This window comes from Gadus chalcogrammus, chromosome 14 (genome assembly GCF_026213295.1).
Source record: "Gadus chalcogrammus isolate NIFS_2021 chromosome 14, NIFS_Gcha_1.0, whole genome shotgun sequence".
Classification (NCBI taxonomy): Eukaryota; Metazoa; Chordata; class Actinopteri; order Gadiformes; family Gadidae; genus Gadus; species Gadus chalcogrammus.
The window spans coordinates 23,625,408-23,651,069 of NC_079425.1; the positions used below are offsets into that span (position 1 = coordinate 23,625,408).

At 46.8% G+C, this 25,662-nt stretch overlaps 1 protein-coding gene across 1 annotated transcript in view; it reads left to right on the forward strand.

The window, feature by feature from the left end:
- The window catches only part of LOC130402984 (carbohydrate sulfotransferase 8-like), a 98,375-nt gene extending 82,039 nt beyond the window's left edge, over positions 1–16,336 (forward strand). Inside the window, exons 5-6 of the mRNA XM_056607078.1 lie at positions 13,778–13,815; positions 15,179–16,336. Of these exons, the coding sequence (XP_056463053.1) occupies positions 13,778–13,815; positions 15,179–16,336 (1,196 nt within the window). The remainder of the gene's footprint in view (positions 1–13,777; positions 13,816–15,178) is intronic.
- The last annotated feature ends 9,326 nt before the right edge of the window (positions 16,337–25,662 follow it).

Here is a 25,662-nt window from a genome sequence, read left to right on the forward strand (position 1 = left end):
CTACTCATCTGCAAGCTCAAACACACACACTCAGACTCACAATCACACACACACACACTCATATCATAAAAGCAAATACTGTACAATTACACACACACACACACACACACACACACACACACACACACACACACACACACACACACACACACACACACACACACACACACACACACACACACACACACACACACACACACACACAGAGACCGGGTGGGAAATCCACACTCTCAGGTAAGTGGCCACACTCGCACCAGACAGGAAGGCACTAATGGGTAATGGCAGGGTTCTCCGGCAGAGAGCCCGCTGGGTCAGTCTGGGAAGGCAGGTGATGAATAAAGCAGAGCGAGCGCCTGTGACCACCTTCCAGTGGCTGCGTCTCCCCGCGACAGAGCCCTCCTCCTGCCTGTCCTGGCTCAGAAGGAGTGCTCGTTAGCTCCGTCCGTCTGTCTGTCCGCTGGGACAGAAGGCATGGAGAATGGATCGCGGGAGAAGCAGCCCCCCCTGATTGGATAGGCGCCGTGGTCCAATGATCAGGTCCGGTCTGTCTGTCTTGCTTCAGTATTTCTCTACCCCAGGTGCTTCGCAGGAGTACTTTCGGCACAAATGTTAGCTAGTTCAAGAACTTTTTTCATCACGTGTAAATATTCAACAATCGTTGAATAACCAAACATGTCCAAGCACCCCCTGATATGCCCCTTGGGGTACCCGTACCCCCATTGGAGCGACACTGATCCAGCACACGGCCTGCCTGCTGAAGACCCCCTTGGGGGGGCGTCCCTGATCAATGTCCGCTTCGTGGGTGCCCCTCTGCCGCTGATACCCTACTAGTCGCTGTCCCGATTCGTTTTCTACGTCCTCCAAGGCTTGGACACTTTACAAAAGGTGCAAAATCATAAGAAACATGCAGGTTGTTATCATTATTAGCTTGATTTATATTTGTATGGGCAGAAAGTGATTCTCCAAATTTTTCCGGCAGACAGGGAGAAATATATCAGTAAGCCGTCACTCATATTACTCCAACGCTCAATGGAGTTCTGAAGGGGTGACTTTTGGGATAAAACGCGCGTGCTTCGCTCGTCTCGTCGCTGCATCACCTGACGCGAGCCAGCCAGTTCCTTCCTGCTCCCCGTCGTACTCAACCTTACGAAGGCAGCCAATGAAATCATCCGCTGCTTGTTTGATGCTCCGTCCCGCCGGGCCGAACCCAATTAAGTAGCGTCGGCGCTCCTGACCAGTGCCAACTTAATATTCACGTCCCTGCCTCGCAGAGCGATAGTTTCCAGAAGTCGATTCTCCCGTGGCCTCGGCTACAAACAGTTCTGACAAAAGACCAGATGCCATGTTTGTTTGATTAACCCACTTTTACTTTGGACAGACAGCTTTTGAAATCTAGCTCAAGAACCTTGGGTCCTGCCTTCCTTCCCTCCTCCTCCTTCCTCCCCCACACACACACACACACACACACACACACACACACACACACATTCACGCACGCACCCGAGCACGCACGCACAAACCCTCCCCCCACACACACAACCAATCCCCCCACAAATACACCCCTCGCCCCTGCATCCTCAGACACATCGTCACTCTTTCTGTCATTCTCTCTCCCTCTCCCTCTCTCCCTTTCTCCCTATCTGTCTCCCTCTACCTCCCCCCTCTCCCTCTCTCTCTCTCTCTCTCTCTCTCTCTCTCTCTCTCTCTCTCTCTCTCTCTCCCCTCTCCCTCTCTCCCTCTCTCTCTCCCTCTCTCCCTATCTGTCTCCCTCTACCTCCCCCCTCTCCCTCTACCTCTCTCTCTCTCTCTCTCTCTCTCTCTCTCTCTCTCTCTCTCTCTCTCTCTCTCTCTCTCTCTCTCTCTCTCTCTCTCTCTCCCTCTCCCTCTCTCCCTCTCTCTCTCCCTCTCTCCCTATCTGTCTCCCTCTACCTCCCCCCCTCTCCCTCTACCTCTCTCTCTCTCTCTCTCTCTCTCTCTCTCCCTCTCCCTCTCTCCCTCTCTCTCTCCCTCTCTCCCTATCTGTCTCCCTCTACCTCCCCCCTCTCCCTCTACCTCTCTCTCTCTCTCTCTCTCTCTCTACCTCTCTCTCTCTCTCTCTCCCTCTCTCTCTCCCTCTCCCTCTACCTCTCTCTCTCTCTCTCTCTCTCTCTCTCTCTCTCTCTCTCTCTCTCTCTCTCTCTCTCTCTCTCTCTCTCTCTCTCTCTCTCTCTCTCTCTCTCTCTCTCTCTCTCTCTCCATGGGTGTCACGCTGACACGTAAATGCTACTCCAATTATTCTGTGTCCTCTCTACTCGCTGTCAAATTACCCGAGCTGGGAGGATAGGAGCAGCGCTGTGTTCGTGTCTCTCGTTGGCATTTCCTCTGACAGGAGGGGGGAGAGCGGGGGGGAGAGAGGGAGAGAAGGAGAGAGAGAGGGTGGAGATGGGGCGAGCTTGCGGAATGTTTCCAGGGACGTCTCCGGGGTTGTGTGAGAGACAAGGTGAATGGGCATTTTAAATGTTAAAGTCTGGTAATCAGGCATCGGTTGTGAGTGGGGGGGGTGGGGGAGATGGGTTTTGGGGTGGTGGGGAGGTGGGGTGCAGCTGTGTGTTTTTAACTCAAGCATTTGAAAGCAGTTTCTCTAAAACACTGACCATGCAGTGTTACAGGCAGAGATAAAACAAGTCAAAACGGGTGTCGACAGAATCGTGTCTCCTTTGAGATCCACACAGAGATGGTTTACTTTAAAGGTTTGTTGTTTGTTTCGTTTTGCTTGGCATTCATGCTCCGATGCAAACCACGTGTCTAGACTGGGTTCTGGGCTTCGTTTTCGACTAACTTGGCAGATTGTGTGTATGGATGTATGTATGGAATTGTGTTTGTGTGTGGTTAACGCCCTATAGCCACGTGAGACCCTCCCAATCTCCGACGTTCACATTCTGGTTCTCTGCGGATCTGTCTGCCCCGATCCAGTTTAAACCTCTACCAAACCAATGCTAAAGGCGGCCAGGCTGGTGTTCATGTGAAATGCGAAAATCAGGGTGAAAGCTCAGGAGACGAGCTGTATATATATATATATGCATGGATTGATGCTTTGAATCGTCCATGCGTAAAGGATTGTGCAAGATTTACATTGGATTACATTGGACTTAATTTGATTACATTATTCTGTATTTAATCATGAGCAGACTTTCATTTACCAGAGTAAATTATCCGTAATGAGTTGAATAAATTAACAGTAATGACCCGTTTATTGGTTGGAAAAGTGGCTGCTATGTTGCGCTGCTGCAACTTAGGGAGGAAGGAGACTCCAGTGAAATGCGATGCATACCAAACCAGTATTGGAACCCACATTGTTCAACTATTTGTGCTTATTATTAAAATTTGCTGTAGCATTTCTTTAGCTCCAGATGAAGTTCTTGTTTTCTTCCCGGCTGGCATTGGTTTGACGGTCAGCAGCGTGTAGGGCCAGCAGGAACAGAGCTCCACAACACCCTGTGTTTCCTCCGTGACGCCTCCTTTCGAGACCTTTGGGCTCTGCAGCCCCTTCACGGCCATCTCTGTTAGTACAGGCTTATGGGAGTGAAGGGACAGGCCCATGAGGGGACAGGCCCACAGGCCCTCTCTCTCTCTCTCTCTCTCTCTCTCTCTCTCTCTCAAACAAACTTATACATACACACACACACTCGCACACACACACACACAACCGCACACACACACACTGCTCTCATTAGTGCACCAGAGGGCTCGGCTCAAGCCCCGCTCGGTTCAGATGTTCACGCGCTCTCCGGCGCCAGTGAGGGACGCCGTCGCGGCCCAGCGTCCAGTGTGTGCTCGCCCCGCTCCAGAAGCCCTCCACGGCGGGGCGGAGAGGGGGCTCACAGCCCGAGCTCCTCTCATCCACATCAGCTGAGGGCGACAGCAGCGGGTGCATCAGCCGTGGCCAATGCTTTATTGGAGGGGTTTGTGGGAGCGGCTGTTGTGTTTATGGTTCGCTGCTGCGTTTTCTATTGTCTGAACCGGTGCAGAGGGGAGGGGAGGGGGGGGGGGGTGGAGGAGGAGGAGGTGCACGGTGCAGGGGTGGGGGGGAGGGGGTGGGGGGGAGGGAGGGCAAAGAGAGGAGGACCTGGAGGAAATTATAGGTCGGGGAAGGCAGGCCAGGGGTGAATCCCACCAATAAGAGCTAAAACCGAGGAGAGTGGAAAAGCAAAGGGAAAGCGCACACACACACACACACACACACACACACACACACACACACACACACACACACACACACACACACACACACACACACACACACACACACACACACACACACACACACACACAAACACACACAAAAAGCGATTGCAGCGATAGACCCGCTGTGGGGGGTGTGGTTCTGAGGAGGCGGAAATAAAAAGCGAAGCAGTCCGGCACTGGAGAAAATAAGAAGATTGGGGCTCAGTGTGATGTTGTGGCCGTCTGGAATATCCTTCCCAGTCGGAGTGCCCAGACGCCCAGAGGGAAGCCTCTAGGTGTGCTCTGCAGTAACAGCCTTCAGCATCCATTCACAGACAAACAGGTCTTTAAATGCACGCTGCAGCTACAGATTTAGCATCCATACACAGACCACAGGTGTTATGTATGCAATGGATTGTCAACAGTATGCGTTGTTATTCCCATGTCTTAGGGGGCGCTTTAAGGCACATTGTTCTGGGGCTAGTAAATCTTGGGTTAAAATGGACATCAATAGCTCAACCTGAGTTGTTACTCCGTTACTAACAAGTTATCCTTATATTATATAACAAACATAATAACAGGTCTGTGCATGGATGGAGAAACCTGTAGCTGCAGAACTCATCCATACAGTAAGCTTTCTGGATCTGAGGGCCGCTGCCAGCACAGAGACAACTGGTCCGGTGTTGCTCTTCAACCGATGGAATCATAAAAACACGCCCCCAAGGTTCTGTCCCTGACAGCCGATCGATCTCCGCTGACCCATTGGCTGTTCACTGTCAAGCCGCGGTGTGATCTCCGCCCAGGACCACCACATCCTTCATAAATCACTCCTTTTAGATAGGATACTGTGGAAAGGTCATAGAAGCTTTGAAGGACACATTTATGTGCAGTTAAAAAACTAAACCTCGCATGTTTTCCTGGACTGGCCTAAAGCAGGCAGCAAACCTTCGCTGCGATAGTCGGCGTTCCAGTACAAACTGCGTTTTTTTTAACAGGGGTGATTTTACAAGCCTGCAATTTTTACCAACTAGCTTTTTGGCTGGGTGATTTTCCTGTGTCGCGCCTGGTCCTGTGGAAAGCCTCCTGTCTGACACTCAAATGAGCCGTTAGGTGTAGTCCCCTCCACCTCAGCCAGCTGCATCATCAGTGCAGTGTCTGTAAATTACAGCGCTTGTTGGAAACTGGGCATTTACCTTGTCACAGCGAGGGCGCGGCAAGAGGACCTCCTGCCTTTTAGTCAGCGGGGATGGAGAAGGAGAGGGAGAACGCAGAGTGCACCCTGTCTTGTCTTTTAGTACAAATACCAGCATTTAAAGGTTAAGTGTACACCGTGAGATAAATAAAATACAGTGTGCAACAGCAAATACCTATCTCTAATAGGTGGGATCAATTGACATGATTCAGCCGTTTGAAACCATTGACGTAGACTTTAGTTTTAGCGGAATAGGAGTCGACGCAAGTATGTTGCTGTGCTACATTTTATATCAATACTAAAAGCTACTCTCCTCTATTGTGCCCTGAGAATAGAATTGCCATTTATTTTTGTTGTTTGTTAAATGCATTGCAAAATGCACGTTCCGAATGTCCGATAAATAAAAAGATCCCGGCCACATCTGTTCCCTGTGGACCAGTCTGGATTTACAACGTGGACCGCAATCAATGCTGCAGCATCGGAGCAACTGATCTATGGATGTGCATGAGCACTTACACACACGCGCAAGCACACACGCACAGGCAAACACCCAAACAAAGACACACACACACACAGGCACATACACTCGCGCACACACACACACACGCGTGCGCACATGTGCACACACGCACGCGTACACACGCACAGTTGCTCACACACAGGCCCACAAACACACGCACCCACTCACGCACACACACACACACACTGCCGCACACACACACACATACACCCAGGCAAACACACACACACACGCAAACACACACACATACACTCACCTCTTTGTAATTCCCTCTGCAGTCCGCCTTGGCTGCCGTGTTCCGCTCACATGTCTAGACTCATCAGCCACTGCTGTAATCACAGATGCAATAACAAGAAAACACTGGGAATCTGAGAGGGGGGGGGGGGGGGGCTGGAAACAACACAAAGCTGTACTCAGCGGCGGGGCAGGCGAGCTTCAGCAGCCTCCTCTCCCAGCCCCAGATAGGGGTGAACAGGGGAGCAGGGCCGCTCGCGAAGACGCAGCGTAGCTTAGCAGTTCTAAGGAGCATGCCTCCTCCACAGACCCCCCCCTCCCCCGACGACCCCCCCCACCCCCACACACTTTACACCCAGAGGTCCGGAGAAACCCAGTTTCTCCGCGGCTTTGATCATGTCAAGAGGAAAAGCCTTCTTTAGCTGGGTTTCTTTTCTAACTGTGAAAGAAGGTCATTAAGCAAGCAACGTCCCGCGAGGCAAACCACGTTAACAAAATGTTTAATACGCCTTATGGAAAAACTCCCTAATAGCGTCATTAGCTCTTCCATTCTTGAATCTAACTAGTTAGGCTTGATTGCGTTAATGGTTACATTTTGGTTTCACTTTCGTTTGTCAAGTCAAGTCAATTATATTTGTATAGCCCTTCATAACAGTTGCGGTCTCAAAGGGGTTCTCAGCCCGTATATTCGCGACGGTCCCTAAACGCAGAGCAGAGTTGTACTCTGTGAAGCAGGCGTGTGTACCACTGCCGGCCTGCAGGCTCCTCAGCGACGCTGTCTCTCCCTTCGCCTTTGCTCCTCTTCCTTGCTGTCAGGTGCTGGTGGTTCCCCCCTCGTCTCAAACCGCAGCTCTGGACGTTTCTAGAACACCGCCACGTTCTGCTCTCTTTGTTTACGAAAGAATAAACAATCTGACACATCGGGTCACGGGGAGATCCACAGAAGCGCATGAATGGGAGCCTAAGGGCCAATCCCATTTCTACCCCTTACCCCTTCCCCTTACCCTTCCCCCTTGTTTTGAAGGGGGAAGGGGAAGGGGGAAGGGGTAGAAATGGGATTGGGCCCAATCCCATTTCTACCCCTTACGCCTTCCCCTTACCCCTTACCACTTACCCTTACCCCTTACCCTTACCCCTTCAAAACAAGGGGGAGGGGTAAGGGGAAGGGGTAAGGGGTAGAAATGGGATTGGGCCTAAGCCTGGCCGTGTGTCTGAGCCGGAGAGCTGTCATCTACTGAAGGAGAGTGTCCCTCACAGGCTACCAGAGACGGATAGCGGTGACAGTTGTCCAGGTCAAGAGCACCGCGACGTGTAGCAGACACGGGCCAATTAAAGCCCCCCCCGTGCGCAGCAATCCTGTCGAGATAACTCGCTTAACCCCCCCTGATCGCTTCCCTCGGCTCATGGGGCAGGATGGTGTACATATCCACGCATCGCACACGCACCGCACACGCAGACACACGCACGCACACACACATCCGCACGCTCACGCACACGCACACACACGCACACACACACACACCCGCATTACCGCAAACACTCATGCACACGCACACACACTTGCATGCACAGATGTATGCACACGCAAACATCTACACACCCACTCACACCCACACATATACACACACAAACACACACACACACACACATATACACACATGCACACAAACACAATCTATCTGCCGACGCCCTCCCTCTTCCTCACATGATTCCCACCCCAGCCTTGTCATATCGCACCACACCCACCACCGCCATACCGCTTTCACCTCCCCCTCACACACTTCCTTCCCCCCCTGTTTCCATGGAGATGAGCATTAGCAAACGTGTGTGTGTGTGTTCGTGTGTGTGTGTAGGTGTGTGTGTGTGTGTGTGTGTGTGTGTGTGTGTGTGTGTGTGTGTGTGTGTGTGTGTGTGTGTGTGTGTGTGTGTGTGTGTGTGTGTGTGTGTGTGTGTGTGTGTGTGTGAGTGTGTGTGTGCGTTGCGACCTTGAAGCCAACCCCTGTAGAATGATGGGGAAGAATACATCATCGGCCAATTAGTTTGTCATTAAGGCGGTGTCTGACGTCTCTATCTCCATCCCCTTAAAGCTGTGTATCATCCCCCTCCTTCCCGCTGCGCTAGGCGGCTAACCCGCAAAGCCTGCTAGCTTGATCGTCGCGCGGAGAGAGCTAGCCTGAGTTATTCCAATTTAGAGGGCAGGGAAGCACGCGAGCCGGCAGGTGATTATCGCACACCCTCGGTAAAAATCCCTCATTCCCGGCTCCTTCCTCGCATCGCTGCTCAATTAACTCCTGCTCGTCGAGGATAGGGTTCCTTCCTTAACGCCCCTATACCTCTATCCCCGTCTTTAAAGGGAAACACGAAATAATGAGAACCTGGAGATTTTTGAAAAACAAAGAGGAGCCAGCCGGGGGAACCGTTCATTAGTCGGCGTGTGGGAGGCGCGGCGGCGGCGAGGAGGCTGGTCCGGGCTGCGACGGAGCGGGGGAGCGGTGATGTCATTCGCCCTGGCCTCTCAAGAGCTCTGGAAGTGCATGGGTTATTGATGTCGCTCGGTGGACACATCATGGTTTAATATGGGAGGGGGGGTGAGGGGGAGAAATTGTCATCCTGTTTCCCTGGAGTTTCAACCAATCAGGCCAGCCGTGACAACGCATGAGCGCCTCCGATCTACGACCTTGGAGCTGGAGGGTGGAGTGCCGAAGGGGGCAAAGGTCAAAGGACGTCACCGCGTGAATGGGATGTAGTTTATGTGTGCCCTTCCAGGGGCCATGTGGGCGGGGGGGGCTCCCTTCATAAGCCCAGAGGTCTTGCTGGTGCTGAGGTTTCGATGGCCTCAGAATATGAATGAATACGGGGCCGAGTTTGTATGAGTAATACTGATATGAATAAGAAAGTTAAATGGACTGCATTTATGGAGCGCTTTGCTAGACAGTGGCCACTCAAAGTGCTTTACAATATTGCCTTAACATTCACCCATAAATGCACACATTCACGCACCGACGGCGGGGTCAACCATGCAAGGCAACAGCCAGGTCGTCGGGAGCAGGTAGGGTGAGTGTCTTGCTCAGGGACACCTCGACGCTCAGCTAGGAGGAGCTGGGGATGGAACTATCAACCTTCTGGTTAAAAGTGAACCCGCTCTACCTCATGAGGTACACGCCCCGTCGATAAGCATTGACTTATTGGTCCTAACTGTCATAGAGCACCTGTAGTCCAGGGAATGGCTTTGGTAACGATGTCCTCATCCTCTAAACTACCTCAAATATACTCAGCATGACAAAATGTCGCCAAATTAGAGACATATGTTTTGAGAATAAAATTATAAAGAAATGCAATAATACATGATTAATAATACATCTCTCTCTCCCCTGAATTGCAGCATGATTTAGACCTTGGTATATACATTGTACATAACCTTTGGTATAGTTCACAAACAAAAAGAGCAAAATCAACTTAACTGTTTGCTCAGTAGAAGTTAACGGAACTTTAACAGAAAGACAACTAACTTTAAACATAGGAAGAAGACAAGAAGCCAGTGAGTCAAGATCTAACAACAAACAACCTTCAACATCAAACCACGAGCAAACAAAAAAAGTGCAGTCCAAGGTGAATGACTCCATTAGCGTCTGGTTCGGGAGAACACACCCTGCTAAAAACAATTGAGTTCTGGGCTGCATCTGTAGATATTCCCCCAAGATCCCTGTGCTGTCCTTGTTGGTTTCCCCTTTGCCAGCTTGCGTGTCTGGAGTCAGAACTCAGGCCTCAGCATTCCCCTCACTCTCCTCCCTGACTTCTGGTTGTCTACAGCCCTAACTCCGCCAGGATTGTTGCCATCTACTGCTGAGCACTACGGCTTTGTATTCTCTCCCGCCACGGAAACTGAGAAAACATCCCCGGACCTGAGCTTAACGGGGGGCGACAGTGTCTAAGGAGCTAGAGCGGGTTGACTTGTAACCGGAAGGTTGCTAGATTGATACCCGGCTCCTCCTAGCATAGTGTCGAGGTGTCCCTGAGCAAGACAGCTCACCCTACCTGCTCCTGATAAGTTGGCTGTTGCCTTGGTGGCTGACACCGCCGTCTGTGTGTGAATGTGTGCATAATTGGGTGAATGTTTGGCAGTATTGTAAAGCGCTATGATTGACCACTGGTTAGAAAAGCGCTCTATAAATGCACTCCATTTACCATTTACATTACACCTGATAGCATACCGTACGCGAGCAGAGGAGCGTCTGTGTTGCTGTGCGGATACAGGGCATCGCAGGGTTAGGGAGAGAGTGAGGCAGGGAAGGAGAAGGTGTAAAGTGCAGCCCCGGATGAAGGTTTGAGTCCCATGACTTGTACGAGATCCTCCGAGTCCAATGTGGGGCCTAGGAGCCGGGGGGGGGTAGCTGAGTTTGAGGACATCTGAGACTTCGGTTTGCATTTGTTTGAACCTAGTTTGGTTTTCTAGTGGCACACTTTGGAGTACGGCTCAGATGTCGGAACTGAAACCGGTTGAAACGCCGTCGGAGAGTGTTAACACCGTACCCAGATTCTGGATCGTTGTGTTGCAAGTTGACGCAGGTTTCTAGTCCCTGCCGGTCAGACTAGCAGCGGATCAGAGTAGCTCAGTGTGATGCAAAAAGAACCGAAAGGGGATGTTGGAGGAACCACGGTTGGGGGCGCATTCGATGGATCTCGCCCAGCCCTGCGTGTGAGCAGGCGTTGAGACGACATGACTCGTCTCGCTGCCAGCACCCCACTGAGTCGTAACCGGGAACAGGACATCCATTTAACAAGTTCCCCCGAAAGAAAAAAGATGGCCACAATCCTGCAGTTAACAAGCTCATTATTTCAAGCGCTTCTCATTGCTCGACGGCCGTCCTTGGCGACCGAGGAGACGGGAGGGGGGGGGGGGGGGGGGGAGCGGTGTTTGATGTGCGTCTGTGTGTCTGTGTGTTTGTGTGTCTGTGCGTCTGTGTGTCTGTGAGCTGGACCGGCTTCTGAGGCAAGAGAGAATGCGGTAATGCATGCATTAATGATGTTGCCCGCGCTGTAATGGCTCTCCTTGTGCATTGATGCTGAAGTGTTGTGCAGGCCTTGTCACCAGTGAAGTGGTCCAATTAGATCAAGGCGCTTGATCTGAGGTAACGCCCAGGGTGATGATCCACTATCTGCTAATTGTTCTCCAGAGTGTCCGATGTTTTTTGGGCCAAAAAGATTGCTTCCATTTTGCTACTATTTTATTCTGTGTTTTGGGTGCTGATGTTTAAACAGAGCTGCACACTTAGAAACTCAAAGTGCGTGTAGAATCGAAGGGAGTATTTTCCATTTTTGACTTCACGCACATACCTTACATAAAAAGCTATAGTTTCTGCGTACGGTATTGATGTTGACAATTGCACCAAATATGTCATAGAGCAGATGGATGTAAGCCTTTACAATTTATCCTTTTTTAAAACTGCCGTAATGCAAATCAATACAACAGTTATTTTAAGTGGAATTGGCTGAGTGTGAAATTGCAATGAAATAATGATAATTATTGGCCTCAAGCCAAACAACCTTGCAGAGAGATAAATGGTGTTTACTGAGTTTGCAATGTTACGTAACTTGTTTCAGTTATGCATTCCGCAGCACAATTTATTCAAACAGAATCATTTAAAAAATAGTGCCTTCTCGGGACCAGAATGCTCATCCCAAATCCTGAACCCTCTTTGACATTTTATGTCATTAATAACAAATCATTCCTGAACCAACCCACAAAGCAAAGAGTCGAGCATTAATAAAAAGACCACGGCCGAGAGATAAAATCGCCCGTTAGGAAGCAGCGTGATGTGATGCTGACACACAGAGAAACACAGGCGTGACATTCCTCCCCCTCCTCCCCCCTCCTCCTCCCTCCTCCTGCCCCCCCCATCCTCCTGCTCTCCCCCTCCTCCTCCTCCCCTCCTCCCTTTCCTCCTCCCCTCCTCCCTCACCTCCTCCCCCTCTCCGCCACCTCCTCACCCCATCCTCCCCCTCCCTCTTCCCCCCCCCGCCTCCTCTCCCCTCCCTCCTCCCCCTCTCCTCCCCCCCCCCCCCCGTCCTCCCCCCCCCCCCCGTCCTCCCCGTCCTCCCCCCTCTCCCCCTCCAGCAACAGGCTAACACAAACACCCGCTAGCAGGAACCAATTAGACCTTTGGAGTTTTCAATTACCGCCCTAATGGGGTTTTCAGGATCAATGGCTGACCGTGTGTCTTGAGGAGGAAACCCTGCTCCGATGGGCTGGTCTCCAAATACCAGCGCCGCCACTATTGTTGGGCCTGGGCTTACCAAAGCGCCATCCACGTGTGATGCCATGAATATTCATGCATTTTCCATTCCACCACAATGCAAGATGACATCGGAAAGCGAGCACCGCACACCCGCTCTCACGCGGGTCAGGAGGTCAAACAGCACTTGGGCACCGGGACAAGATTAGAAAATGTCATCGCGTGTCTGCGGACCATCTGCCTCCCGCCATCCTCAGGAACAATTTGCACAAGTAGAAAAACCAACGGAGAAGGCTGGCTCTCTCCCAGCGCGGGGCAGGCTGTAGCCTGAGCATTGAGGCGCACACGCACTCACGCGTTCAACATGCACGTACACACGCACGCATGCACAATTGCAAACGCACGCACACACACACACACACACACACACACACACACACACACACATGTGCGCACATACTGACACGCACATGCACTCATGCACATGTGTGCACACATACACACGCACATGCACATACACACACACACACACACACATGTGCACACACATACACACGCACATGCACATACACACATACACACACACATGTGCACACCCACGGACACAAACACAAACACACACCCTTCCTCAGGTACAGATCTTGTCCATCCTCAGCCTGGAGGGGACGGGGCCCTCAGACCGGTGGGCCCCGTCCCCTCCCTTCATCAGCACCGGGGCTGTGCAGCTTAGGGCCGGGGGGCTGGGGCTGGGATGGGTGTAGGGCCCCAGGGAGTCCTTCATCCTGCCTGAGACAGCCCAGCCAACACTGCCTGGCCCCGGGGACCCACATGCAGCCGAGCACCTGCCGCGGGCGCCGCGTTCCTTCCACTGTAGTCCGCCTCTGGTTATCTGTGGATTGCTAGCAGTCTTTCATCATTTGTGTTAGTGGGTCGCTTTTGCTTTTTCGATTTATTTTTTTACTAATTTGGTCCAAACTAAACTTCTAAACCGCTTTTCGTTCACTTGGCCCTCTTTGTGTTTGTGGTATTGGGAGTGTCAGTCACCGGCCGTTCAGCCATTCACATGGCAGCTCATTCCACAGACAAACACACACACACACGCGCAGACACACACACGCACATGCACACAAGCAGCCACCACCTGTTTCCCCTCCACGCACGGTCAATAAACAGACGACAGGGCTGAACCACTGACATGCTACGTGACAGTTATTTAACTATTTCTCTCTCTCTCCCCCTCTCTTTCTTTACCTCTCTCTCTCTCTCCCTCTCTCTCTCACTCTCTCTCTCTCTCTCTCTCTCTCTCTCTCTCTCTCTCTCTCTCTCACTCTCTCTCTCTCTCTCTCTCTCTCTCTCTCTCTCTCTCTCTCTCTCTCTCTCTCTCTCTCTCTCTAGGTGTGAAGCTGGGAGCGACTCAGCGCCAATCCAGAGAGGTACGTGTCGACTCCACCTGGCGAACACAGCCAATCACAAGCCACCACCTCAACACAGGTTGAGGTTGTGGGGGGGGGGGTCTTTTTCATCGGAAACTAGGTGTTTGATAGGATCTTTTCATGGGGGGGTTGGACCTCTGTCAGCAGACCCCTGCTCTCTAGTATATAAGACGGATCCCAGGACACCTACAGTGAATCAGTCCACGGTTAGCATAGAATATACTGCTAACGAGGCTAGCGTCGGTTAACAACGGCTAAAGTCGGCTAATATCGGCTAATATCGGCTAATATCCTCTAATGTTGGCTAATTTCGGCTGTTGTCGTCTAACATCGACCACGCCGGGGGACAGTTAGGTACACGTTACGCACCCTGCGTTCACCTCTATGGCGGTCTCTCCTCGCTGGTCTCCCGCACTGCCTGGGAACAAACAAGGCCTGTGCTGAAGGTAACGCTGCGGTCAGTTGAGCGCCCGAGGCTGTGTGGCTTTAGCCTTCACTCGCTCCCCACGCGTGTAATGGGGGAGGAACAGCAAAGGGGAGGCAACGCTGTCTCCCTTCCGGACAATTTGCTAAAGGTGAGGGAGTCGGCAGTTTAAGGCGGCGAGGGGATTAGCTGAGATTCATGGTGATCTTGGAACCTTGTCTGTTGTAAAATGTTAATTTGACAATCAGTCCATTGGCTTTATGAGGGCTTTATAGCGTTTAATTGAAATTAAAAATAAAAAAAGCCTGGGTGGTAGGATGGCCGTGGGTATCAGCTGATGCCAACCAAGCAGGAGATGATTCTAATTCATATTTCCATTAGGTGTTTATAGGACGTTTTTATGACATTACAGCCCACTTTATTGCTAGGTCACGAGAGTCATTGGGGAGTGCTTGACATTTGGATCCGTCTTCAAATGAATTAGCAGCGATGGAACAGCACCACCACGTGGCGCTTTTTGGTATTAAAGCTAAAGAGGGAAAAGTCGAAGTAGACACCAATATGCATTAATTTAGAAAGAACACATCCAGATGCATGCGACACACTGATAAAAAACATTTTAAAAGACTCAACTCTTATTCCCATAAACACTTTGAAGAACAAATATGCAGTAATTGAAAAAACATTCCGATATTCATTATCGGAATGTTCAATACTTTTTTGTGAGCTGTATTTATTTTTTTTGTATTTTTATACTTTTTATCATATCCTTTTGTCTGTATTATTATTTTATAATAATGTTTAAACAATTATTTTATTTACAACTAAAAACGCCCTGTGCGTCTGAGAGTCCATCTGTCTCCTATAGCTATCCCTCCTAGCTCTGTCTCTAACTCGCTCTCTGTCTCTAACTCCTCCTCTGGCTCTTATGCTCTTCAGACTCTCTGCACCCAGGATGGAGAGAGCACCAAGCCTGGGGGCACGGAGCAGCACCGCCCCCCCTCCGCCGTGGACCTGCTCTCCAGCCCCATCCCCCCCATGCAGTTCCCCGACTTTGAGAGGAGCCGACACTCGGCCGTCCCCAGCTTCCAGGAGCAGGACGCCAGCGCCGTGCACGTCAACCGGAGGCACCGCAAGCTGCTGAAGACCAGCCCCGCAATGCAGCACTCCAACAACCTGTCCACCTCCTCCTCCACTTCCTCCTCCTCTTCCTCCTCCTCCTCCTCCTCCTCCCTCTCCTCCTCTCTGAGCCCGGAGCTCCTCGTCCGCTCCTCCCGCATCCAGCACGCCCGTCAGAAGCTGATGAAGGAGATCTGCGCCAAGTACAAGAGCAGCATCTCTCGGACGGTCACGCCCAACGACGTGTCGCACATCTACGTGGAGAACAAGTACAAGCTGCTGTACTGCGAGGTGCCCAAGGCGGGCTGCTCCAACTGGAAGAGGATCCTGATCGTGCTGGCGGGCAAGGCGGCGGACACGCAGAGCCTGAAGCACGACGCCGTTCACTACGGCAACCACCTGAACACGCTGGTCAGCTACAGCCGGCCGGACATCCTGCAGCGGCTCAAGAGCTACACCAAGGTGGCCTTCGTCCGCGAGCCGCTGGAGAGGCTGGTGTCCGCCTACCGGGACAAGCTGGAGAGCCCCAACACCTACTACCACTCGCTGTTCGGGAAGCCCATCATCGCCAAGTACCGCGCCAACGCCTCCAAGGAGGCCCTGAGCACGGGCGACGGCGTCACCTTCCCCGAGTTCGTCCAGTACCTGCTGGATGTCCACCGGCCGGTCGGCATGGACATCCACTGGGAGCCGGCCAACCAGCTCTGCAACCCCTGCCTGCTGGACTACGACTTCATTGGGAAGTTTGAGAACATGGAGGAGGAGTCCAACTTCCTGCTGCGGCAGACGGGGGCCCCCAGCAACCTGACCATGCCCACGCTGAAGGACAGGAACCCGGGGGCCCAGAGGACCACCAGGGAACTCACGCTCAAGTACTTCTCCCAGGTGAGCGCGTGGGAGAGGCAGCGACTCTATGATTTCTACTACATGGACTACTTGATGTTCAACTACTCCAAGCCCTTCAGCGATTTGTACTGAGGTTCCTCCCCCTCCTCCTCCTCCTCCTCCTCCGCGGCGGCGAAAGACTTTTCCTCCTCCGGTCAAAGTTACATTCCACTGCATTGTGTTACCATTGTACCCCGAAAACCGATACATCAGCAGAACGCCGACGTCCTACTCGACCCCCGCACGCAAACCAAAACAAACTCAGCGCATTAAGGCTCGTCTAAATCAAGCAAGAGTAAACGCTGCCTCTAGTGTTCACCTAGTATTCATCTTTCATCTTGTATCACGACCAGAGATTATTACGGGATGCCGTATCCGGTTTACATATCATCGGAAACATTGCGATTAAAAAAGCTGTTTGTGAATTGGCTGCAGTCTGAGAACGACAAACCTTCTGAAGGTTTCTGTGTTTCTGCTTCAAGCTTTCCTGCTGCTGCTGCTGCTGCTCTGTGAGGCGTCGTTACACCAGACCCGTCGTTTAATCACATGGAAAGCCACCGATTATGTGACCTTCGCCTGTCAGTTATTTTTTTAAGCCTGAGGTTAAGCCATCTTTTGACTTGTATTTGTGTTTCATAAACAGGGATACAAACGGAGTGATTGCCAGTAAGTAAATATCATCTCACTGTGCAAGAAAAAAAATTCTGCGGCCGTGTTCTAGTGATTCACTCACTAAATCGGGTTTGAGAGGAAGGCCGCTGTTTCTGAATGAAAGCTGTTAAAATGGAGGTCATGTCAAAACGGTTGAAAGAATGACGGCAAACAATCTGAGGCACAAATATGTAGTCGTTAGACAATTGTCTTCAATCACCTTCAACCGGTATTATCATTTCGGACAGAAGAACCCACTATGATTTATAAAAACCTAAAGAGAAAATAAATCAATATCACAATACCCTGAGCAAGGCTAGCTCCATCACCCAAGCGTACAATTTACTGTAGCAAGAATAAAAAGTGATTTGGCTTGCAATTTATAAGGCCACCTCGACTACTTCAGAGAGTTGCCGTTTACAAGGTATACCTATTGCAACTTATTCTGACATCCCTCTGAACCTTTAAGTTGACCATCGGGCCTGAACTCACCGTGATGTGTGCTTATGAACAGCAGAATATTCCCCTTCCAGACAAGCACTGTAAGGGTGTACCCCTCTGGCGTGATGTATTGCTCACTGCTCTCGTTCAAGAGTACCCCATAACCCAAGGCACACATTTCCCTGGTAACAGCCATCGTAACCTCCACCTCACCTTGTGTATTCACGCAACAAATAATACTCTGCAGCATTTCAGAGCCCTTTTCTGGCTCCTCTCTCTTCCTCTTCCTCATCTTCTTCTCCTTCTTCTTCTAATGTTTAAAGATGTACAATGGGCATTCAGATGACTATATCTATTTTTATATGTATTTCTACATTGGGATTCTATATTCTGTGCTTCTTTGTGAAACCTCATTTTCCATCGGTCCTGTCACTAACTATTTACCACAGCCTCCAGGGTTTGATTCCCAAACAGCGTCTACGGGTGGGAAAAACTTAAAGCTACAATTTCAAACGATCGCTGGTGAAAAATGATTGTGAGTGGACACAAATAAAGATATCGGGCCCTAGAGATTTGAATCTGATTGTTGTTTATAAAATGCATATTTCCTGGTGTTTAGGAATCAAACCTGTGTGTTTAGTGTCCTGTGTGGTGAGTGTTCTCGAAGGACAATAGCCCCTGTACAGCTGAGCTGCACCTGGCCAGGTAACCTACACTGGTCGCTGACTTGTTCCCATGGCAACCTAGTGTTGACAACACAGCACTGGTACACAAGGGTATGATACTCACACTGTTACTGTGATGCACTTCGCACACAATAGAGCGCACAAACACACACTTACACGGACACACACACATATACACACACAAATATACACATACACACCACATATAAAAACAATAACGCACACCATACACAAACACACACACACGTAAAATCATATAGTAAGAGCCTAGTACACCACTCATCCTGTGTATGTGTGTGTACGTGTGTCTGTGTGCGTGTGTGTGTGTGTCTGTGTGTGTGTGTATGTGTGTGTGTGTGTGTGTGTGTGTGTGCGTGTGTGTGTGTGTGTGTGTGTGTGTGTGTGTGTGTGTGTGTGTGTGTGTGTGTGTGTGTGTGTGTGTGTGTGTGTGTGTGTGTGTGGGAGGCACCAAAGCACCTATTGCATTAAGGGCAAAGTGTGTGTGTGTGTGTGGGAGGCACCAAAGCACCTATTGCATTAAGGGCAAATGAGGTGATGATGTGAGAGGTAGTGTTTGGAAGTGTGTGGCCGTATATCTGTATGTAGCCTGCTGCTATGCCGTTTATTATAACACACTCACCTACTTTCTATTGGAGCTACCACATTCAACACGCTTTCTACGTTGTACTGAACACTACCCATACCAGTGTCACATATATTTGTACAGGTTTGGTGCTTTGGTCTTAGACCAGAAGTCACTTGTGTTTTCATCAATGTTACAAAGCCAAGACCGAATTAAAACAAAGCATTAACTACAGTGAATTATAATTATCATAGTGACTATCTATATTTTGGGTTAGGGTTATTGTTGTAATTATAATTATACATTTTATTTGAATGAACATATTACCAGGGCCGTTCCTGACGTTGTGGGGGCCCTGAGCCACGTCTCACTTGGGGGGCCTCTGATCCCGCCCACATGAACCTATCAAACCTCTTTCTCAATTCTCCTTGATTCAGAAATATATATATATATGTATAGAAACATAAAGATATCATATTAAGCTAAAGAAAACTGTTATGATCTGATGATCTAAGGATCAAAATCACTGAACAAATGTAAAAACAAAATGGTCACAAATGTAACTATTCATTGATATATTTTTTAAACTGGGGCCCCTCAATTAGCTGGAAACAACCCTTTTAATATATTTTATTACTATTATTTTGATCCTTTTTTAAGCATACAGTATTTGCCAGGCAGTGTTTCCTGTATCAAATGAATAACGGGATAGGTTAATATTTGAAGGGGGAAAACGCTTACTTGTTACTGACTGTGTTTAGAGAAACTAAGAAATGTTTGGGTTCTTGTTTTTTGTATGTTAAAGTACATTTTAAATATATATAGCGCACAAATTGATATTTGATGGAGGCTAGTTATCTTTAAGTGCTACTAGTTAGTCAAATTCAGCTCAGCTCAAATTTAATATATCATGATTATTCCAATTATATCTGTTACAAAATATTTTGTACGACTGCAAAGAATTGAGACAAGACAAGGGAACAGATCCGTCGCAAAAATCAATATAAGAGATCGCTAAACCTGCACCATTTTTGATTTTTGATCACATATGAAGTTACAGTATTAGTAACTTGTTCACTGCAGCCTCACTTCTGTTTGAAAGCATTTGATGATACAATGTTTTTAAAGACCACTTGTCCACCCTCAGCTAAATAACCATTTTCTCTCTTAATCTGTTTATATCCAAAACTAAATGTTTCAAGATTTAAAGTTTAGCAGTGGACAATGCTAGATTATGTCTAGAGATTAAGGAACATAAAGCACCATCAATATTTGAAGGAGTGTGTTGACTTTGATAATATGACTATTATAAATGTTATTATTATTATACATCATTTCAAATACTCTGAATCAAACGTGATGGTTGCAGTGAAGTGATACGGTGCCGATTCAAATGTATTCTCCCAATTTCCATTCTCCACACATTTGGAAAAGTCCTTCCGTGACTTATTGTAACACAATGGACTGAACACTAAGAGTACGAATCAGTGTACGAAACAAGCTAGCACAAGGCTACAATTATTGCTCAGCTCTTATGATAAAGAAACATTTGTTATTCTACTCCGTGGACTCATATAACTTGAGCTCAAATTGTCAACATGTACTGGTCTCAGTGACATGATAGGAATCGCTATGCGGTAAAATCGATATAAATGCTGATCTTTTTTCCACCTAAAAGTGACTGATGATTTAAATGGTATGTGACAATTGTATGAAATCATGTGACTGTAGTGTGTTGGCTTTTGCGGTTCCCAAACCTATTTCTCGTACAGGTGGTGATCCATATAATCTAAGTAGATGTAGCCAAACTTCTGCCAAAAATCTATAGCATAATTATGAGTGTTACCTATAAGCTAAGCTATACCAGTCCCCAATACCCATGCTCATCAAAGTTTATTTTTTATGTTCTATTGGGACTACGGACAAAACAAGAGATATATCAAAAAATATTTGCAGTAACGAATGTATAACTGTTTTATCGTTGGTGTATGAAATGTATAAAAGAAAAACGATCTGAAACACTTTGCCTTATTTTACACTGCCAATCAAAGGGTGTATTTCAGGAAGACTTTCTTCAGGTGGTTGTTTTCTTTCTCATGAGTGTCTACTAATAAAAATGTCTTTAGCATTCAGTCCATAGTCTCCGTTCATTATCAGAGCGTACGCACGCGAGAGGCGCCGAGACATGCTTCTGGAATTGTTCATTAAAGAGATTAATTGTGTTGCCAGAATTTGCATCTGCATTCCAATGTGGTGTGTTGTTGTTTCATAACCAGAGCTGTGGGAACCTGGGTGTGATGGGATCTGAACTCATATTTGATTTGAATTCACTGCATTTTACGATTTGGAAAGATCACAAAAGGGTCATATAAGATAAGAGATAAAAATAACAAGATAAGATGAAATAACACAGAAAATATGCAAGGAAAGAACAACAGAAGGATACAGGGACACTTTGTTCATTAAAACAGGTAATGTATTGAAGTACATAGAGTAAAGTAGTAAAGGCCTCTATCACATCCCTCCACCTTAGTTTAGTTGTGGTCTAGTAAGAAACCTGAAAGAGATCATTTTGCAATCTTAAATGAATTAATTTCTCATCTATCAAAAATACGAGGAGTACAAGACATATAAGTTTACAGAAGCCAGCCGAATCAACCCAATTTATGAATTTTATTGATGAGTTATTTTCCAAGTCAATAACAAAATTGTTACAAAACAAAGCAAATATTAAATGAAAGAAAGCATGAGTCTGGCACATTCCCCTCTTACCTCAGATCAAATGAAACATCACAGGCGTGCACATAAATAGACTCGTGTTCGTGTCATGGTTGCATGTAATTCAATCATCCGAGATGTGTGTGCTTCCACCGGTGTGTTTCAAACCCATCGCTGCTCTAATGGAGTGTCCTGTGGCTTCACAACCTTGGTTAAGACTAAAGGTGGCATCCACAACAAATGTGTTGTGTTTAAGGGGAGGTCGGAGCTGTGCAGGAAACAGAAGCCATCCATTTAGCGCATTATAAAAGCCACACTCTGAAGGGAACGGGTAGTGGGCGCAGACGGTGAGCCAGCAGCGATTAAACAACCAGGTAACCAAGGAGCTTTCAGATCAACGACCTCGTCCATCTGGGGAGAATCATTAGTCTAGTGCAGGAGTCGGCAACCCTAGGCACGCGTGCCAACACTGGCACGGGGCAGCATAATCATTGGCACACTTGAAAAAAAAGAATAGATGTATATATTTTTTTATTATTATTAAAAAAATTCACAGCACAATGCGGCAGCATAATCATTACTACCGATTTTTTTTCTGTACTTTATTCTGTTTTGGGCATTTCCTCCCAGTAGAAAATATGTTTAAATTAGTTACAGATAGCAGTGTTCTGAAATGGGATCAATTAATAGTTTTTAAACCTATGTTGTGAGTAATAGAGAAGAATATATTTAAAATATTGTTGCAAGTGGCCTGTATGCATCGCCTTCACATGGCTTTGCAAAGCTGTACATGTCTTAAAGATATTGACTATATTGACTATATGGAAATAGCACAATTCCAGGTCTTCTGGAAATTTTAACTTTTTATATATTGTTGCTTAAGGCACAGTCTTTAATGAGAAAATGTCAAACTGGCACTGCATGTTGAAAAGGTTGCTAACCCCTGGATGTAGCTGCAAAAAATTCTATAGTTTACTATAGTAAATAAACTATAGTACACCATATTCATACTACAGTAAATATTGTAGTGTTTTTGAACTTTAATATAGTAGTTTTACTACAGTAAACTATAGTATACTACAGAAAATTCTATAGTTTACTATAGTAAATAAACTATAGTATATATACTATAGTAAATATTGTAGGGTTTTTTAACCTTACTATAGTAGTTTTACTACAGTAAACTATAGTATACTACAGAAAATTCTATAGTTTACTATAGTAAATAAACTATAGTATATATACTATAGTAAATATTGTAGTGTTTTTGAACTTTACTATAGTAGTTTTACTACAGTAAACTATAGTATCCTACAGAAAATTCTATAGTTTACTATAGTAAATAAACTACAGTACATATACTATAGTAAATATTGTAGTGTTTTTTTTTAACCTTACTATAGTAGTTTTACTACAGTAAACTACAGAAAACTGCTGTTTTATTACTACAGTATACCACATATATACTACTACAGTAAACTATAGTATACTACAGAAAACTGCAGTTTTATTACTACAATATACTACATTATATACTACTACAGTTTACTACATAAACTACAATCTACTGAAGTAAATTACAGAACTTTTATTATACTTTTATTTTGCTATAGAATACTACAATTACGATACCATAGTACTATATATACTGCATTACAAGTACTGCATTATGCAGTATTTTGTTGTTCTTTTAACTATGTCATTGTACTTTACCTAATGGATATTTTCAACTGTATCACTTTTTGTTGTTGCCATTTTTAACCATAGTGCTTTAACAATAATTCACTGCACATAAATTAGGCTTACAACGACCATTAACACAGTGTTTTCTACAGACTGCTAAAATACAAAAAAAAATAGAACAAAAGTATAACTTTCTTTAAACAGTTGATAATTTATTGTTTCTGAAATTTGGCAGCGTTGTTCAGCTTTTGTCGTATAAATGCTTTTATGTTCGTATCAGTTACGTAGGTCAACTGATACGAACTTCAACTTCAACTTTGCAGCATCTGTGGGAATACACACACACATACACACACACAAACACATACACGAAAGATGAGCATGAGAATGAGGGTATCACTCAACCAACATCTTTTCTCATTTCTATATACCTAGTTGTTATTTCAACAAGGTCCTGTTTGGCTAGGCCAGGTTTTCCTTCTGTGCAGCTGCTGGATGAGTGGCCAGTCACTGAATGGCCTGCCATATATTCCCTGGTATACATCCCATGTAGGAGATCATTTATGAACTTCTGGGGGCTTTGGAAGGAGCAGCGCTCCACAAGTCCTTTCGGAATGACCTTTAATGAAAGTAGATAACATTACCACAAATCTACTTCAACATACAGCAGACTAGCGTCTTACCTCAATGATATATATATGCATTTCGATTAACCGAGTGTACGGCTGATGCATTTAGAAAAACAGTGCAACTGAAACTAAGTAACTTAACCTATACAAATAAAGTCAAACAGATGTGCTCTGTTGCTGATGCTGATGATGGACCTGGTGCTGGTGATGGGTCTTCTGTTGCTGGTGCTGGAACTGCTGTTGGTGCTGGTGATAGTGTTGGTTCTGGTCTTGGTCTTGGTCTTGGTGTTGGTGTTGGTGTTGGTGTTGGTGTTGGTGTTGGTGTTGGTGTTGGTGTTGGTGTTGGTGTTGGTGTTGGTGTTGGTGTTGGTATTGGTGTTGTCGTTGGTCTTGGTGCTGAGCGGAGAAACTCCTCCATCTTCTGCAAAACGTCTGGCAGCACTGAGCAAAGGATTCATATTAGCCTTTTAGCTAACATGTAAAACAGAAAAACCCTTGTGTAAAAAAAACCAAAGTTTTCAACGATAGCATTACATTTCAATATTGCTATTTTTGCCTTGAGAGAATCATTTTCCCTCTGCAGCCTGTGGTTGTTCTCCCTCAACAGCTCACAAGATGGGTGATGGCACCGAAAATAAAAATTCCATTAAAAAAACAAAACTGACTCACATACACCTGGGCAAATACAGAAGCCAGTTAGAGGGTACAAAGTTTACAGCTGATAGATTACAGGAATATATTGCTGTATCTATCCCTATACTATAGAGTTAGGAAATAAAAACTTTAATTGTCAGTAGAACATTAAGTGCAGACAGTTTATTGCATTAGTGGATCTTACTTCATTCCTGGTTTCATTAATTGAGTTCAGCTGACATGATCCTATGACAAACAGAATATGTACATAGAGTTAAGGGTTACATCAAGACTGTACAACAGAGGTCAGCAGGGGGGATGAGCCTGAGCGAGTAGACAATGCAGGCGGAACAGGAGATGAATACTCAAATCTAATCTTGTTAATATGCTTAATAAGTTGACAGAAAGCAAAAAGTCAAAATGATCTGACAGGCCAGGCAAAGCAGGCCAGTTGGCGACCCCATGGTGTACAATATGACAGACAACATTAGGCTACATCACATTACAATAATTCACTGATGTTAAGAAGCACTTCCATACGGTGAATATTTGTACTTCACTGCACCAATACCTTGCTTTTCCAGTTCCATTAAGACGTTAAGACCTGTGTTTTTTCTCTTCTTCTTCTTACATTGACTTAACTGAGGATCCTTTAAATCATAATGAAGATTAGTTTTTCAACGATTTTAATTTAACTCATCCACAAGGCCTATAGATGACATTTCTGTGATAAAACTTTAGTTACCTACCAGCGATACTACGTCGTCGTCGTCGTCAGAATATCGACCATTCTTCAGTTTCTTCCTTTTCCCCTTCTCCTCCGGGCTCGACAGTTTGTCTCCACCATCAAGATAATGCCTCCTCTTGCAAACGAACTCCTCTCTGTTGTCTGAAAACGTCAAAATTATGACGTTTTCATTATGTGTGTTTAAAATGCTAGTATTATTTTGGGCAAAATAAAGTTTTGCTCTATAAATCCAGGCCGCACACCCCACACTTCCCCCACACTTCCGGCGCCTCACATTATAGGCTGCGAGCTAGGGGGCCTTATCGTGCCTACCGTTGCGAGCTTAACAATTAACAACGTTTTTGAAACTAAAACGTTTACCATGATATTTGAAATATTACCATATGTATGTAGTTATGCACATATTTTATCTAAACATAGGAGAAAAAAAAGGAGAAAAAAACTTGTGTTACTTTCCACTGACTGATATAATCCGTCCTGGACATGACACAATCCTTCCCTTGTTTGGCCAATTAACTTTATACGCTACAAAAGGATCTTTTAAATTTACTTTGCGTACCACCCATGATATTTCGCCTATGTCCACAGCCCATTCATCCAGAAAGTCAAATAGTGCATATTTTGCCATTTTCTTTATTTTTCCATAG